The 15,478-nt window shown below is 54.7% G+C and overlaps 1 protein-coding gene across 2 annotated transcripts in view; it reads right to left on the bottom strand.

The window, feature by feature from the left end:
- Positions 1 to 209: 209 nt before the first annotated feature.
- Positions 210 to 15,478, bottom strand: part of IGHMBP2 (immunoglobulin mu DNA binding protein 2) — a 41,520-nt gene continuing 26,251 nt past the window's right edge. Inside the window, exons 9-15 of one of the 2 annotated variants that reach the window (XM_074918238.1) lie at positions 14,680 to 14,862; positions 10,823 to 10,941; positions 9,029 to 9,123; positions 8,523 to 8,646; positions 5,655 to 6,498; positions 4,803 to 4,968; positions 210 to 2,569 (exon numbers count right to left, since the gene is read on the bottom strand). In XM_074918238.1, coding sequence (XP_074774339.1) covers positions 2,372 to 2,569; positions 4,803 to 4,968; positions 5,655 to 6,498; positions 8,523 to 8,646; positions 9,029 to 9,123; positions 10,823 to 10,941; positions 14,680 to 14,862 — 1,729 coding nt within the window. In that variant the 3' untranslated portion in view covers positions 210 to 2,371. Of the gene's footprint in view, positions 2,570 to 4,802; positions 4,988 to 5,654; positions 6,499 to 8,522; positions 8,647 to 9,028; positions 9,124 to 10,822; positions 10,942 to 14,679; positions 14,863 to 15,478 lie in introns of both variants that reach the window. The other variant, XM_074918237.1, reaches the window with a different exon arrangement.

Genomic DNA, 15,478 nt, shown 5'->3' with positions numbered 1-15,478 from the left:
GCCCTGGGCAGGGACACCTTCCACTAGCCCAGGTTGCCCAAAGCCCCGTCCAGCCTGGCCTTGAACCCTTCCAGGGAGGGGGCAGCCACAGCTTCTCTGGGCAGCCTGTGCCAGGGCCTCACCACCCTCACAGGGAAGAATTTCTTCCTTAGATCTCGTCTAAATCTCCCCTCTGTCAATTTAAAACCGTCATCCCTCGTCCTATCCCTCCCTCTGACGACGAGTCCCTCCCCCCTTTCCTGTAGCCCCTTTCAGTCCTGGGAGGCCGCTCTAAGGTCTCCCCGGAGCCTTCTCTTCTCCAGCTGAACCCCCCCACCTCTCTCAGCCTGTCCTCAGAGGGGGGGCCTCCAGCCCCCCTGAGCATCTTTGTGGCCTCCTCTGGCCCCGCTCGAGCAGGTCCATGTCCTTCTGCTGTTGGTGCCCCCAGAGCTGGACCCAGCACTGCAGGGGGGTCTCCCAAGAGCGGAGCAGAGGGGGAGAATCCCCCCCTCGCCCTGCTGCCCACACTGCTCTGGGTGCAGCCCAGCACAGGGGTGGCTTTCTGGGCTGCCAGCTCACATTGCTGGCTCACAGGCAGCTTTACACCCACCAACACCCCCAAGTCCTCCTGCTCCCCATCCCCTTTCTGCCCAGCTCTCCGCTGCCTGCAGAGCCATCTCTGGCCTTGACAAGTGGTTTATTTTTTTTCAGGTTGGGCTTTTTTTTCCAGCTTTCTTGGGTTTGAGGTCAGTACCAGGCTGTGATCCTCTAAAGGTCCAACACAATCAGGGTTGGCTTTTCCCCCCCACCTGGCCCTTTTCCAGCTAAACTAACCCTCAGGGTTGCTTACAACCCCACAGCAAATTCCTGCACTTCTGACACAAATCTCATGTCTGGGGGTTCTTTTGTACAAGCCCAGTCCTGGCGTTGCCCTTTGACTTGCTTATCCCCAAACTCACTCGTTTTATCCAGACTCGGAGCACTGAGAGGAATGTCTTGGCCCTGTGACTGAAGGCAGACACAAGAGACATATTTCATAATTTTTAAGCTCAGCTTCTGTTTCAGGGGAAGGGAGGGGAAAGCCTGGATCCTGCCTGCTCATAACCAGCCCTTGGGTAAGGTTTAGGGGTTCTGGGGGGCCAACAGCTGCCCCCCACGGCAAGGGCTGGTGGGCAGAGGCTGCCCTGGGGCCCAGCTGGGCTCTGCCTGCAGGATGTCAGCAGGAACCCAGGATCTGGGGGTGTTGGGGCCGTTTGCCAGAAAGCTGGTGCCACGGGGGCAGGATGGGCAGCGAGGTGGGTGCTTGAATGATTTGAGCAGAGGGGGTGGAAAAAAGTGTGAATGAGCCATTTATTCCTGAATAAAGATAACATGGTTGTGGTACCCCCAGCTGGCAGCAATTGTCCTTTCTGCTTATCTCTCTTCCCTGCCTGACCTTCACTTTGGGACAAGGCTGTGATTTCTCTGTGGCATGTCCCCCTGACACAGGCGCTGCTCTGGCTCTTTGCCCTGCATACGCCCAGCACAGCTCACCGACGCGCAGATTTTCTTCTCCCATGCTCCGGCTCTCCCTCCTCCCCACCTTCCCCTCCCCAAGCCCCCGTGTCCCATCTGCTGCTGTGCCAGCCGGTGCCATCCCTGCCGCAGGGCCAGGGCACGAGCCAAGCGCTGCTCAGAGCTGAGGCAGGCACAGGCCGGGCTGGCCCGCGACTGGGGCTGCAAAGGGTGTTTTGGAAGGATGAAGTTTGCTGAAGAGTTTTTTTTGAAAGGTGTTCATAGCCGGGACGAACACGCACTGAGGTCTGGGGGAAAATCTGCTTCTTAGCTACCTCATCTAGCACTTGGGAAGAGACAGAGACGTGCTGGGCTACGTCACAGCCCCTGCAATCTGCTGCGTGGACACGCCAGCTGCCCTCGCTCCGAGCAGGGCTGGGAGGGGTGCTGGAGTGGGAGAAGGGAGCTGGAGGCACCCGCTTCCTTAGTCACCCTTCCCTGAGGAAAGCCTCCTCCTCTTTTCAGCTCCTCTCACGTTCTTGCTCACACACATTTATCTTTTTACTGTAGCAAGGAAAAATGTCCCAGTAGCAGCCGACTGCTTTAGGTGTTCCAGTGCCCATCTGCTGGCGTTCCCAGCCTCTCTGGGCCCCTCCCCGCCTTCAGCAGCAAGGATAAGGGGGACCAGCAAAGCTGCGCTCTGTCTTCCAGCTCTGCAGTTTCGGGGGGGCCCAGCCCCTCTTTATTTAGGCACTCCTGCTCCAAGGTGTCCACCACCCAAACCCCAGATCACCCGTGTTCCTCGTGGGCTCAGCACAGCCCTGGAGCTTTAATAGCATCTTTGGTTTATGGAGCCTGACCTGTGACTTCAAGGTTAAAAAAGCAGCATTCGGGTCCTTCACTTATCCTTGTCTCTCTTTTTGCTCTTTCTCTGGCTGGTCAGTTCGTTGAGCTTCTTGTCCAGGCGCCGCTGGAGCTGGGCTCTCCTGGCCGGGTCCAGGGACTTGTCTTTGGAGCCGCTCCCAGGGTAGAGAACCCCCTCCCTGCTGATCCTCTGCCGTGCGTGGGCCTTGGCCTTGGCCCCGCAGCCATGAACCTGGTGGGGAGAGAACGGACACCGCTGGCAGCCGGCAAACGGGGCAGCCATCGCCTATGGGGGAATCGGGTGATTTTATTTTAGAGCCTGCAATTCCTCTTCCACCTGCTTTGCACCCCCTGACACCATTTCCCATTTATTTACTGCTCCTCTAACGAAAACCAAAATATAATCTTTCTCCTGGAATCTGTGCAGCACGTAAATCATCCTGGTGGATGGTTTAAGCGCCTCCTTCCAAAACTCTCAACATCTGGGGAAAACTCGCCCTCGTCGTGTGAGCAGCCAGATCTTTTACAGTGAGAGAGAAATGAAACCAAGCTCTCTGCTAACATGGTAAGATCTGGGGGGAAAAGGAGTGAAATAGGGAAGGTGGCTTAGGAAATAAGAAGAGGCTTTTTCAGCCATCTATCTGCTTCCTTAATGTAATTAAATCTGTCTTCTGTACTGGAATTAAAAAAAGCTTCATAATACTATTTTGTACAGGCAAACCCTTTCCCAAACCAGGCTGTGCTGAAGCCCAGCCCATGTTTAAGATGCATTAAGCCAAGTTCAACACCACCCTGGACCATCTCCACCAGGCCCAGGTGAGAGTACCCCTCCTTCTTGATCCCTCCCAGAGTCCCTCGACGTCTTCCTGACCTAAGCTGATCTGGGGAGCCCAGTGCCGTGATGACCCTCCCATCCCTGCCAGAGCGGGCAGTTGGTGGCCAGGACCAGTGGGGCCAGCCCCTGGCATGTGGCTCTGAGCCAGGACTGGCCGCAGCTGACAGGTCCCCAGAGCAGCGCTGAACTGCGTCAGCAGGTGCTGGAGCATCAGCCGGTGGGGTTTGGGGCAGCAGCTGGGGTCTGCTGAAGGGGAGTGGGAGCCCTTTCTGGCCAGCCCTCTGAGAGGGCTCCAGGTCCGTGCCAGCCCTGCTCAGGGCCAGGCACGGGTAGGAGGTCCCAGGCTACTTTACATCGAAGCCTGGTAATGTCTAGAAAAAGGGCTGAACTTTAAAAAGCAAGAAAAACTCCCTGACGTGGATTTTACCCTTTCAGTTGTTTCTTACTGGAGCCCTCATTCCAATTCAGCAGGGAGAGGCAATTCTGCAGGAAATAAATTTCTATCCCAACTGGATTGTGAATGACCATAAATACAACTATTCTTTGCCATGGAAACAGATAGTACTTGACAAGGGGAAAATCTATGCCGGGGATTTACAGGCCAGCTCACCAGGCGCTGCTACGCTCCAGGAGGCTCTGCGCAGTGCAGTGATGCCTGGGTGCTGCAGGAAGGGCACCATGGCCCAGGGCGATGCAGCTGAAGGGAAAATAATCCTCTCTCAGCCCAGTACTCATCACTGCCACCCCCCAGCCACGTCAGCTCTGCCCGCAGGACTCGAACCCCGAGGCCAACCACAAAGCATCATGGTGACAACGCTGGAGGCTTAGACTTCCCTGCCAGCCTTTGCAACCTGGGCAGGAAGATGAAGCCTGACTCCAGTTTAACCTCAGTGTCCTTCCTTCCCTGCTGGAAGGGGGAAGGGCTGTCAAGCAGCTGGGGAGGAAGCTGCTGGATCTGTGGCCATTGCTGCGCTGCTCCCATGGAGGAGCAGGAGGCTGCAGGGCTGCCAAGATGCCTGCTCAGAGCCCCCAGCACGAGAAGGCAGAGCAGAGGCATCTGAGGGCCCGCTGGCCCTCGGCTCCAGATGGGAGCTGGCACCGAGGCTGCACAGCGTGGAGAGACTCTGCTCCCAGCCAGGGAGGCACTTAGGGAAATGCCTCATCGCTACCCAGGCACGACTGCTGCTCCGTGCGGGCCTGAGCCTTGGCCTATCCCGGGTGGCAGAGGGAACCTGCAAAGAGCCGGGAATCATGTGCCCAGGCTCCCCCAGGCCGCTGTTGTAAGCTTGTGCCTCTGCATTTCTTCTCTGCCTTATTTTATCTGCACCACCTGGGAATGTAAGTGCCAGAGGATGGTGAAGAAGGGCACAAAGCAAGCAGGGAAAAAAAGGAAAAGCTCTCAGGAGGAGGCACGCAGAGCCCACATGTCAGCACCTGGCAACCCTTTGTACCTGCAGCTCTAGCAAAAGCTCTGACAGAGAGTTCTGCTTTCAACTCCCTGTGAGGAAATCCTGCCTGGGGAGCTCAGAGGGCAGAAGTCCCACATAAAGCCAGCGCTGCTTGGCACATCCCTCTGCTCTCCAGCCCCCTCAGGGCCCAAGCCCCAGCGGTTGCCCAGCCCCACACATACCTCCGGGATGTGGTGGCTGAGGCAGTAGCGGCTGTTGCAGTGGAGGCAGAGCTGTCCCAGGGTTGTTACACTGGCTTTGCAGCGGGGGAAGCTGCAGGTGGTGTCAGCTTTAACGGCAGCAGAAATCAGAGCGTCGATATCCTCTTCTGCCACGCTGTCTGCCCCACTCTTAACTGCTGCCTTTCCTGGGGAGAAGAGAGGGGCCATTGAACTACCTGCTTAGAAGGTGGGAACAAACCTGAGTGACCCACGGCTCCAGCCTGGGTTAGTGAGAAGCAGTGTGGGGCCAGTGAGTCACTGTTTGCAGCGACTGGACTTTCAGCCCCCACGAGACCCCTCGTACCAGTAAACTCTGGGCTGTGCTCACAGGTGCTCCTGCACAGCAGCCTGGGTGCCTCCCTCAGCTGGAAGGGGCTGGGGAAGAGGATGGGACCGTGTCCAGCAAGGAGGACGGCAGCTCCTGGCTGTTTTCCCTGGCCTCTGTGTTTAGGAGGCAGCCACATCCTTTAGTATGGGCCAGGTACTCCTCTTAGTCCCTGTCCCTACACTTAGGAGCCTCCCATCTAACTCCTGAGCCTCTCTTCCTGGGAAAGGGTCCTCAGTGTTTTTCTTTCCACTTAAGAAATGTGCCCCCAGGCCTCCAAAACCCCTCTCCCAGAAGCTGCAGCTATCTGATGCATGGCCCTGCCAGTTCTTCCATCTCTTCAGTGACAAGCATGAGAGCTTTCCAAGAGCCCTGTTCCATGTTCCATGCCCACAGACAAATCCCAAGGCCTGGAGGTGAAAACATGGGGATTAAGTAGCAGGATCCATTCAACGAAGACCATTAATTGGGCTGGTTATGAAGAGAGCGACCTACCTTTGGCTTCGGTTTTGTCTTTTTTCCTGCTGCTGTATGGAAGGCCGACGCTGAGCTCCTGAGCCTTCTTGGCTGCCTCCTCCCGTCTGGCTTCCTCCCTCCGGACTCTCTCCAGGTGCAGGGTTTTCAGGTCCAGTTTCCCTGAGCCTTCACTGCTTCCTCCTGGCTCAGAGGGGCCGGGGGTTTCTCTGCTGAGACGCTGTGGCTGAGGAAGGGGGAGCCGCTGGCTGGGGAGGGTGGCTGCGGGTCGCGACGGCTCGGCAGGCTCTTTCTTGCGAACGCTGACGAACCGGTCCCGGCCCTCCCCGGTGCTCCCGTGCTGCAGCCCATACTCCTCTGCTGTCAGGTGAACCAGCATCCGATCGTGGGAACTGAGGGACGGGGGGAAATCCAGCTGCACCTCGTCACTCTCCAGGAAGGCTGCCAGCACAGCCTTGAACTTCTCAGCACCGTCTTTTGTCCCCAGGCTCTCCCTCCCAGGTCCACTGGTGCTGGGAGAGAAACGCGCTTCTGGCTTCCGACACGCTGCTTCGGCTGCTGCTGCTGCTTTGAGCTTCCTCCCCGCTGGTGGCTGCGGTTTGGGGCCAGGTGCTACAGGGAGCTTTGCCCCTCGCTGCTGCTCGCCACGGCCCTCCTGAGCGTAGCATTCGGGCGCAAGGTTGTCGAGGTACTCGAAGGCTGTGCGCACCTCCCCGTGCCCGCTGAAATAATCCACCAGCCGCTTCAGAAAGGCCTGGGAGGTGACGGTGTGGGTGTCGCAGATGATGGCCACGTGGCGCCGGGCGCGGGTCACCGCCACGTTTATCCGCCGCTCTTCCGACAGAAAGCCCACCTCACCTGCGAGAAAGAAACCGAGGGGTGTAGGGCTGTGGGTGCGGGGTTGGCTCCAGGTCTAGATTTGGCCCAAACAATCAAAGGGTGGGAGTTGGTGTTTCCTGGGCTCTGGTCCCTGGCTCTCACTGGTACCTTCATCTTTCTGCCTCTTGTTTCACCCCCTACAAGCTGGAGTGAGGGCCCCGCACCGAGCTCCCAGGGGCAGGAGGGGGGGTGACACAGAGAGGAGAAATATTTTCCTGCGTGGCCCATGGCACATGATAAGGCTGGGACCTGGGGCAGACACAGTACAGAGGCTCACCTTGTGACAGAAGAGGAACCACAGGTAAAGAAATACACACCTGGTCCTGTACTGCTCCCCCCATCTGCCCCCAAACTCTTGGTGGGTTTAGAGTAATAATCGTTTAGGCAACTCTGCAAGGTTTGCTTCTGCTCCCTGGCTCTTCTCTCAGAGCCAAGCAGTAAGAACTAGCAAATGCCAAGATGACTCAGGATCAGCTAGCAAGAAGGGGAGTGTGGGCGGCTTTTGAGTTTCCAGCTCCTGGGGATAAGAGGAGAAGAAATGAGTCTCGGCCGGCACGGTGACCGGCCTGGCTCTGTTTCCACCTTGCCTGACCATGGCTGAGTAGTCGTTTGCATGGCCTTTGAGGAACAGGGTGGGGGGGATCTCCTCCCTGTGCTCTGCAGCTCCAAGAACCAGTTCCACTTTCTTTGATGTGGTTTTGCCTGACTGTGGGGGCAAGTCCAGCTCTCCTGATCTGCCAAGGGGGTTTGCTGCTGGACCGGGAATGGCTGCAGAGGGTCAGGCACTGCTGGTCCAGGTCCCAGCCTCCTCTGAACAGAGAAATGCGGCTGCAAGAGGGCACAGATTTCTCCCAGGGGTCTTGGAGGGTGCTACCGGCAGCTCCTCTTGCACACCAGAGCCTGTGCCCAGACACCACGAGAAGCTGCCTCGTGCCACCCGGACAGGGAGTGATCCCTGCACCCCACCTGATCTCTGGCTGCTGGCTGTGCCCAGGCTGGGGGCCACACACCTTCCCGGGGACACCAGCTCCCACTCAGCCAAGGTGAGGTGAGTCACTCACGAACAAGGATTATTCTTAGCTCTGTCCCCCACCTCCATTCTCCCCCCAGTGCTGCTTTTCTTGCTCTAGGCTTTCCTATAAAGAAAAAAAAAAAAAATGCTCTCTCCTTCCACGAATCCTTTCCCCCTTTTTCCCCTTGTAGACACTCCCAGCACACAGGCAGTGTTTCCCCTTCAGCAGCGTTAGCAGCAAGGGCAGCACGGCAGGGGACGCATCCCGGGGTTTGAAAAGGGCAGTGATCCACGTGGGGGAAAGAGGTGCCTCCCGCACTGGGCCTATTCACACCCTTTCCTTGAGCTGGCGCCCACAGAACCCTCCAACACGGGCCGACAGCTCTGCTGGAGGAGCCTCACAGCTCCAGGGCAGCAGCTTTTTTCCAGCTATTAACTTTTGCTGCCGCTGCTGATAGGAAAGAACATGATTTTCTGCTCTAGATTTTGCTCCCAAAATAAGTGTTTTCTGTGCATGACACTTAACGCCAGCTCCTGCTTGCTTTCTTTGGGGAAGTGACCCAAAATAGGCTCCAAACCGAAGAAATAAGCGCCCTGAATTTTCCCCTTCTGTGAGAAGTGCCCAGCACGCCAGTAAATGTGGTGTTAATGTGCAGTGCTATTCTTAAGACCCCGGTTTAAATAATTTCTGAGGCCTCAATAGCCAGGAAACCTTCAAACTAAGCAATCCTGGCTTCCTTTTTACCTGCTGCCTAGCACGGAAGCCTTCCTCTGCAACCCTGAAAGAAAATCTACTTGTTCATTACAAAAAAAAAAGGCCAAAAAGGAAGGTTCTTGCCAGTAAATTCATTCAGAGCAGAGTGCTAGAGACCATCAGAACTGCAATTAAACTGCAGCACCTGGCATGTTGCCGAGCGACCTCTGAGCAATCACACAGTTCCCATTTCTTCCCCATTCCCCACAGAGTAACTCTCCGGCAGCGAACTCTTACCTCTCCTGTTGGATCTGACAAACGACAGGATCACTGCCTCCTTCTCCCTTCCCTGGAAACCATCCACTGACTTAACTTCTAGCTCTGGGTACCTGTGGCAAAGGTGCTCTCTTAGCATGTCCACCTGAAAAACATGTGGTAGATACCTTTTAAAGAAAAGCACAAGGTGAAAAGGATTTAAATGGCTTTGTTTTGGTAAAGTCCCTTCCTCTCAAACCCCCAAAGAAGAGCGCTCACATCTCCTGAAAGTCAAACACCGACTCCCGAGGCTGGGAGTGGAAAATACCCGTCTAACACCTCTTCCCTCCATGGCCTCAAGCTGCTTAAACATGGCGAAGGTGACCACTAATGCTGATCACAGTTTGGCTCCACTGACTTCCACCCTCGTCGCTCTGAGGACGCCCGGGTATCTCTCCTGAAGATGCCAAGCTCTGAATCCACCCCCGTGCGTTTGCTCCACCCGCATGCAGAAAGACAGGGGGGATGCCAGCGGAGGGGGGGCTCACCTGGAGGTTGTAGGGGGCCACAACAGCGATGTCTCTTGCCTTCACACCAGCTTCCACCAAGGCCTGGATGTGCAAACCAGCCAGCTGCACCTCCCCTAGGGCAGAAAGCGGAAGGGGATGGGAGCAGGCTGGCAGGTGGAGGCCGAAGCCACCAGCTTGGACATTCTGTGGCTTGGAGAAATCACCCACCTCCCCTTGGGTGGCAAGGAAAGGCTCTGGAGAGCCCTGCCTGTGGTCCAGCCTTGCACAGGGACAGCAATTCCCAGCCTCCTGCTTGGCTAGACAGCAACGTGCTACCCAGCCTGGTTCCCGGGGCTGCACAGAGCTTGCGTCTTGCCTTTCCAAGTCACCAGCTCACCCAAGCTTAGGAAGAGCTTTCTGAACAGCGCTTGGCTTTCTCTGGCCTTCCCATATTAACCCAAGAGATCACTGATAATCCAGGCAACAGTGGATTCTCCCTCTGAAGCGAGACCCTACACCTCACTAAAAATTCAATTCTCTGCGCTGCAACTGAAAAAACTCCACCTTTCCTTTTTATTCTGCTCTTTCAAGTCCCCATATTTCTAAACCCCCCTGACCAAATAAGCAAGCTTTACGCTCAGAACCGCGTGCTCAGACCTTCTGGAGACTGCAGGCAGTTTGCCATAACCAACTAGCTATTCAGGGCAACGGCTGGTTCAGGGAGATCTAATGAGGATAAGTTAAACACAAATGCAAACTGCTTCACTGGTTTATTGGCTGGACTGACATCACCCTCCGTTTTGCAGCAAAACAGAGTTATGAAAGTCAAGAATCTGCAGTATGCTGCTCCAAAAGGCTGCCACGCAAATTCTGGGAGACGTGCATCTAATCCCCTGCTCAAAGCCCTGAGTTATCTTAGACAAGTCTTGGCTCTCCATGTGGGGATGGATGAGAGCCTGTCTCTGGTGAGCAGGGCCACAGGGATGGGTGTATGGAAAAACAAGAGGCACTTCAATGCTGGTGGACTTTCAAACAAAAGAAGACAAAAGATATTTAAACTGGTAAAAACTGTCCTTGTATTTTACAGTCCATTTTCCCTGTCTTGCCAGAGAGGGGCTTGAAGCCTCAGAAATCTGTTGCTGGCATGAGATCCGCATTGGTGAGCAGAGAGGAAAACAAATGAATCCCTGAAGCAGGCAGTCACGTTGCCAAATAAGCTTTTTGGCTATGTGAGAGCGAATGGCTGGGAAAGCCTGTGGCTCGGCAATCAGGCAAAGTGTGGGCAGCAGCCAGGCAGGCAGGGGTGGCCGCGGGTGAGGTGGCAGGGCCATAATGAAACCTATTTTTTAAGTCAAAAACCATCAGGAAACTCAGTCTCCTAAGAAAACCCATGGAGAAGAGCTATACAGGCCTTCACGACAGCAGCAGAGGACTGGGAGGCCATTCTGAGCCACATCTAGAGCCTCTCTTGTGCCCTGCCTGACATTATTTGCCTGTCAACTCATGTGAAGCATCTGTCACAGGGACCCACAGCGCACAGAAATGTCTCTGCAAGGGGCAGGGCAGCCAGAGTGGCCACCCACAAGCTGCACGCTGTCATCACAGCCCTGTGGCCACTCTGCCCAGGTTCAGAGCCCTTTGAATTTGAGTATTTTCAGAGGAAATGATCTCTCAAATAAGCTCCCTGTGACCCCACCTTCCCCCAGCTACCTGCTCTGCAGGGGGACACACATCTTTGGGTCATGGCTCAGCTGGTGCAGTAGCCAAGCCCATGGGAGGCCGAGGACCTCAGACAATCAATTCTGGCCAATAAAATTTTCTGAACAACGGTACCTGGATTCCCCTTAGACTGTTCATCTTCCACTTCCAGCTCAAACAGGCCACAGCCAGCAGTGTCTATAAGCAATAAGGGAATTGAGGTCTCTTCTGTAGAGGTGACACCCGGCAGGTCCCTGCACAAGGGATTAGGGAAAGGGCCAGTTAACGCTGAAGTTATGCCAAAGGGATGATCAGTTGTGTTATTGCTTACTCCTCCCAACAACACTGCAAGGACAGAAGGAAAACAGCTGGGTATCACTTTCAACCATGGGATTGCCACTTAAATGCTCTCCCAAAACACAAACGAAGAGCTGAGGGTCCTGGAGAGTCTCACCGGGGCCAGCCAGCAGCACTGAGGGCTTTCTCGCTGGCTATGCTACACAGCCTGGTTATTGCAAGGCAAGGGCACGGCGTGTGGCTGTCAGTGTCTTGCTTCAGGGGTCTCAAACAGGAACAATATGCAGACCTAGGGAGATGTGGCAGCTACTCTCAGTTCTTCGTGGTGTTGAGAGGGGAAAGGAGTGCCTGAAGTATTACCAGAGATCTGACAACAGTGCTGTCAGGCAAGAGAAGAAAGCACAGCACAAGGAACCACAGAGGAATTGGGATTTCACATAATTTCTACATCTAAAGCTGCTGCATTCAAAAAAATAATATTAATAAACCATATTTTAACACCCAGGAAAGTTGCTGGCTGAATTCAAAGACTAGGAAGGGGATGGGCAATGGAGGACAGGAACAGAAAGCCTGGAGATGGCAGGAGCGCTCTGGAACAAGACACGTTACTGTATATCATGTACAGACCACGGAGAGCTGTGACTCCACAGGGTCTGCAAATAAACAAGGCAGATGGCAAGCTGTCACAGAGGAGGATTACCTCCAAATGGCAGGCAGGGAGGTGAGGGCAAAGGCAGTTTCCATTCAAGACAAGTCCCTAGCTGCAGCCTCTCCTTCCCACTGCACGTCTGCCCCCTGTGTTTGTATGCCACCGACTACCCTCATCTCCCGTGGACATTACTTAATCTATTGACAGCAAAAGTCTCCTCTCTTGACTGAAACTCATTTTTCTCCTGTCTGAAGCTACTGCTGTTGTAATGCACAGCCGGGAAGGTACAGAGATCCATGCAGCTAGGAGAGGGGGCCAAAGCTCCTGCGAAAGAGCCCAGGATGCACCTTCCCCAGTCCTATGGTGAAGCAGGGCCTGAAGGAAGAGCCTTTCCCCTGGCTCTGGGGACTGGCTGCCTCACCCAACCACTGGACTCAAACATAGGCACAAGGTACCTTACCCATTCCCATGGACTGCAGGGACCAGCAACCAACTTTACTTTCCATGATCTCCCTGGAATGGGGCCACCCCAGTCCCCCATTAGAGTGTTTCCTCCCCTGGGGAGGGTACCACACGTTTACCTCCCTCTCTGCAACACCAAACCTACCAGGCTTCCCACCTCCTTTACACCTGCTCCACTTACTGTCCTACTGCTGGCCATGTCTGTGCAGACAAAAGACTTTGAGCAAAAGCCAGGTTCTCCATGCAGATAATCCTGATTCTTTGCCTACTCACAGTAGCCACAGAAAGGCCTTGCAGCACCTCTCAGTGCCAGGAAAAGTCCTGACCCCAGGAGTATCGCTTCAGAGAAGTAATTATCTACATAAATCTTTGGGGTGAGGAAAGAATTCATGTTCTGCTAAGGCAGCAATATTGCAGCAGAACCAGCTGTGACTCTGGAGAAAGATGCTGGGTGCTTTCAGGAGGAAGGGAAGGCACTGCTCCCACTGGCTGCAGACTGCCCCAAGCTGCAGAGGCAGTTTTTTGCTCCTGGGGAGGTTCTTGGTCTGAGATGACAAACCAGACGATGGCTTCAGGCCCGGGGCACTGCCCTGGGGCACGCAGGCACCCTGGGGTAAGCCTGGCTGGGCGAGGGGCACAGCCTGGCCCAGAGCCATGCTGGCTCCGGAGCATCTTCCAGGCCTCAGCTACCGGGGGGGTTCCCCCACACTCCCCATCAGCGAGGGGGTGTTAGTCCAAAAAAAACTGCTAAGGGAAGGGACACCTGACACTGTACTCAGATAAAAACTGACAGCAGAAACAGCTGGTGATTTTCAAGCCGACTTCTCACTGACTGAGTCACAAACCTTGAATGTGAAAAATACTGCTTGCAGCCTCCCTGACTTAATTCTGGAGATGTGTGGGGGCTTCTGATGTGCTTTGTCACCCATTTCAGAAGGGAAATTTGGGAAGGTTTTGCTCCCTTGGAAATACTCTGTCCCTGAAAAGATACTGCAGGAAACCAAAGTGCCCTTTTTTGAGAAAAAATGGTGCTGCAGAAATCTCTGACAGATCACAGACCAAGCGGTCCCAAGCGCCTCCAGCACCAGAGCTGGTAAGGAAATATGAAACTGTTGTTCAGAGCAGAGCTGCACTTCTTTTCCCAAAGACCAGTCTTGGTGCTTCAGGTAAAGGAGACAAGACTTGCATCAGCAATGCTGTTCAGGGCAAGGTTGTGGTGGGAGTGCAGCCTTACATCAGACATCAGGATTGCACCCTGGAGAGGCAGCAGGCTTTGCAAGTGCAGCTGGCTCCAAAACCCCCTGCCACAACCTGCAGAAGAAGGTGTTGGCACCTGGACATACGCCTCAGACTGGGACACGCTGATTCAAGCCTCACCTCTCAAAACAGCACCGAGGTCACTGTCAATTCAAGGCTAATGCTGGAGGTGTGGCAGAGGATCCGCTCTGGATCACTCCGTCGGGTTTTTCTTCCAAGGGAGCCAGTGCAATGCTTGCAGCAGAGAGAGACACCCCCCGCTCCTCACACTGTGCCTTGGGACTCCTCGGGTTCCTCATTCATCACCTACCAGCCCTTGGGAAGGAGGCAACAAAAAGCTGCAGACCCAGAGTTTGGCACCAGCCTTCCTCTTCCCTAGGATGTTTCTGCTTATAGCAGAGCTTTTCCTAGAACTATCAGAGAATAAAACTTACTTATTTCTTGCTCAGCGAAGGCACAAAGCAAACCATTTGGCCTAAGCCAACAAAACAACATCATTTTGTACTAGCAACCTGAACATGAGAAGATCACAGTGCAATCTCAAGCCCCTGCATTTCCTGGTCTTCTACAGAAGCACAGAAACTTTACAGGGGCCAGCGCCCGTGCTGTGGATTGCTGCATCCATGCGACATGGCAGCAGGGCTGTGGACTGCCAGGTTTCATTAGGGGTTTAGAAGCCAGTGTCTGCAGGAAAAACCCTGAGCTGGGAACTAAGCTGCACTGTGGACTGGGCAGAAAGATGTTCACTCCTTCAGTCATAAAAATAAACCAGCTCAGCAGAGTAACAAAGTCATCTCATCAACTTTTCAATTGGTTTCCTATTTTAACGGTTTTGAGCCATTTTGCTTGGGGTTCTTCACTAGTTGCTGTTTTTAATTTCCAAAGTTAAATGGAAAAATAAACATGGCAAGGAACAAGAACAATTAAGAAGAGGGTTTTTTTCTGGAATTAGATCCATATGGCTGAAACATTGCTGAATGAGTCCCGTCCAGCTCAGCTGAGCTCCTCCTGGCACCAATGAACCAGCCTTGCCTACTCTCACCTGTTGAACCCACCACACTCAGCTGAGATTTACATATGTAAACACAAATGTATATAATCCAAAGAGAGAATTCTGCATGACTTCTTGTTCCACAGGAAAAAAGGACAAACCATCTCCCCACCCCTCCCAATTAGTGTTTCCTTGCTGAAATAAAGGATGAAACAGAAATGCTATCACAGGGCCAGGAGGAATGGAAAACTCCATCATCAGGAAGGGACAAACCCTGCACGTGGTGGGATGAAAAAGAATCTCTGCTGACATAGTGGTGAGGAGTGAGTCACTTACTTGAGCAAATGCTGGGCGACTGAAGGGTGAGCAGTGAGCCGGCCGCCGTACATCTCCATGGAAGCCCAGTGCATGATGGCCTGGTGCATTCGGTACTGCACCGTCAGCATCCTCACAACCTTCTCGCCGTACCGCTCGGTGAGACGCTCCATCAGGCTGAGCGAGAGGCCCTTGGCAGCAGCCCTGCATGGGAAGAGCCAGGAGTGGGGTCTGGGTGCCTGCTCTGACGTGGTGCTCTACGGCACTGCCGCAACCCTCCTCAGACCAACGACTCAGCCAGCACCTCCCTGCGGATGCAGCCCCATAGCTGAAGGCAGCGCTGGCCGGCGCTAAGGGGGGTAAGTTGCAACGCCCCAGAGCACCTGCAGCTCCTGCTCTGGACCCCAATGAGCACTCTCATGCTGGGCTGGTTCACATCCCTGGCCTTCCCGCTCTGCTCCCTGGGGTCCCAACAGGTGGGTGCTGGGAGTGGGAGAAGGCTGCGGGGCCACAAGTGTTAACTTTCAGTGTAGGCTCCCCCCAGCAGGGTGAAGCCCCTCAGGGACAGACTCCTGCCCTGCCCGGAGATGGGATCAGCTTGAACACACCTGGGCAGTGAGCTGCCCGCTTTCCTTTGCCGGGAGAAATGCCAGGGGGGTGCTGCCACTGCCATGCATCGGCTCTCCCCACTGGCAGCAGTCCCAGCTCTGCTCAGTGGGGTTGGAATAAGGCGAGGGAGGATGCCCAAGAGCTCTGCTAACAAAACCCTCTTCACCTGTAAGCTCATCCCATCAGCATCCCCCGTCACGCTGCTCACCCC

The sequence above is a fragment of the Athene noctua genome, chromosome 14 (genome assembly GCF_965140245.1).
Source record: "Athene noctua chromosome 14, bAthNoc1.hap1.1, whole genome shotgun sequence".
Classification (NCBI taxonomy): Eukaryota; Metazoa; Chordata; class Aves; order Strigiformes; family Strigidae; genus Athene; species Athene noctua.
The sequence above is the reverse complement of the archived record's forward strand: the minus strand, read 5'-3'. Positions and strand labels throughout refer to the sequence as shown.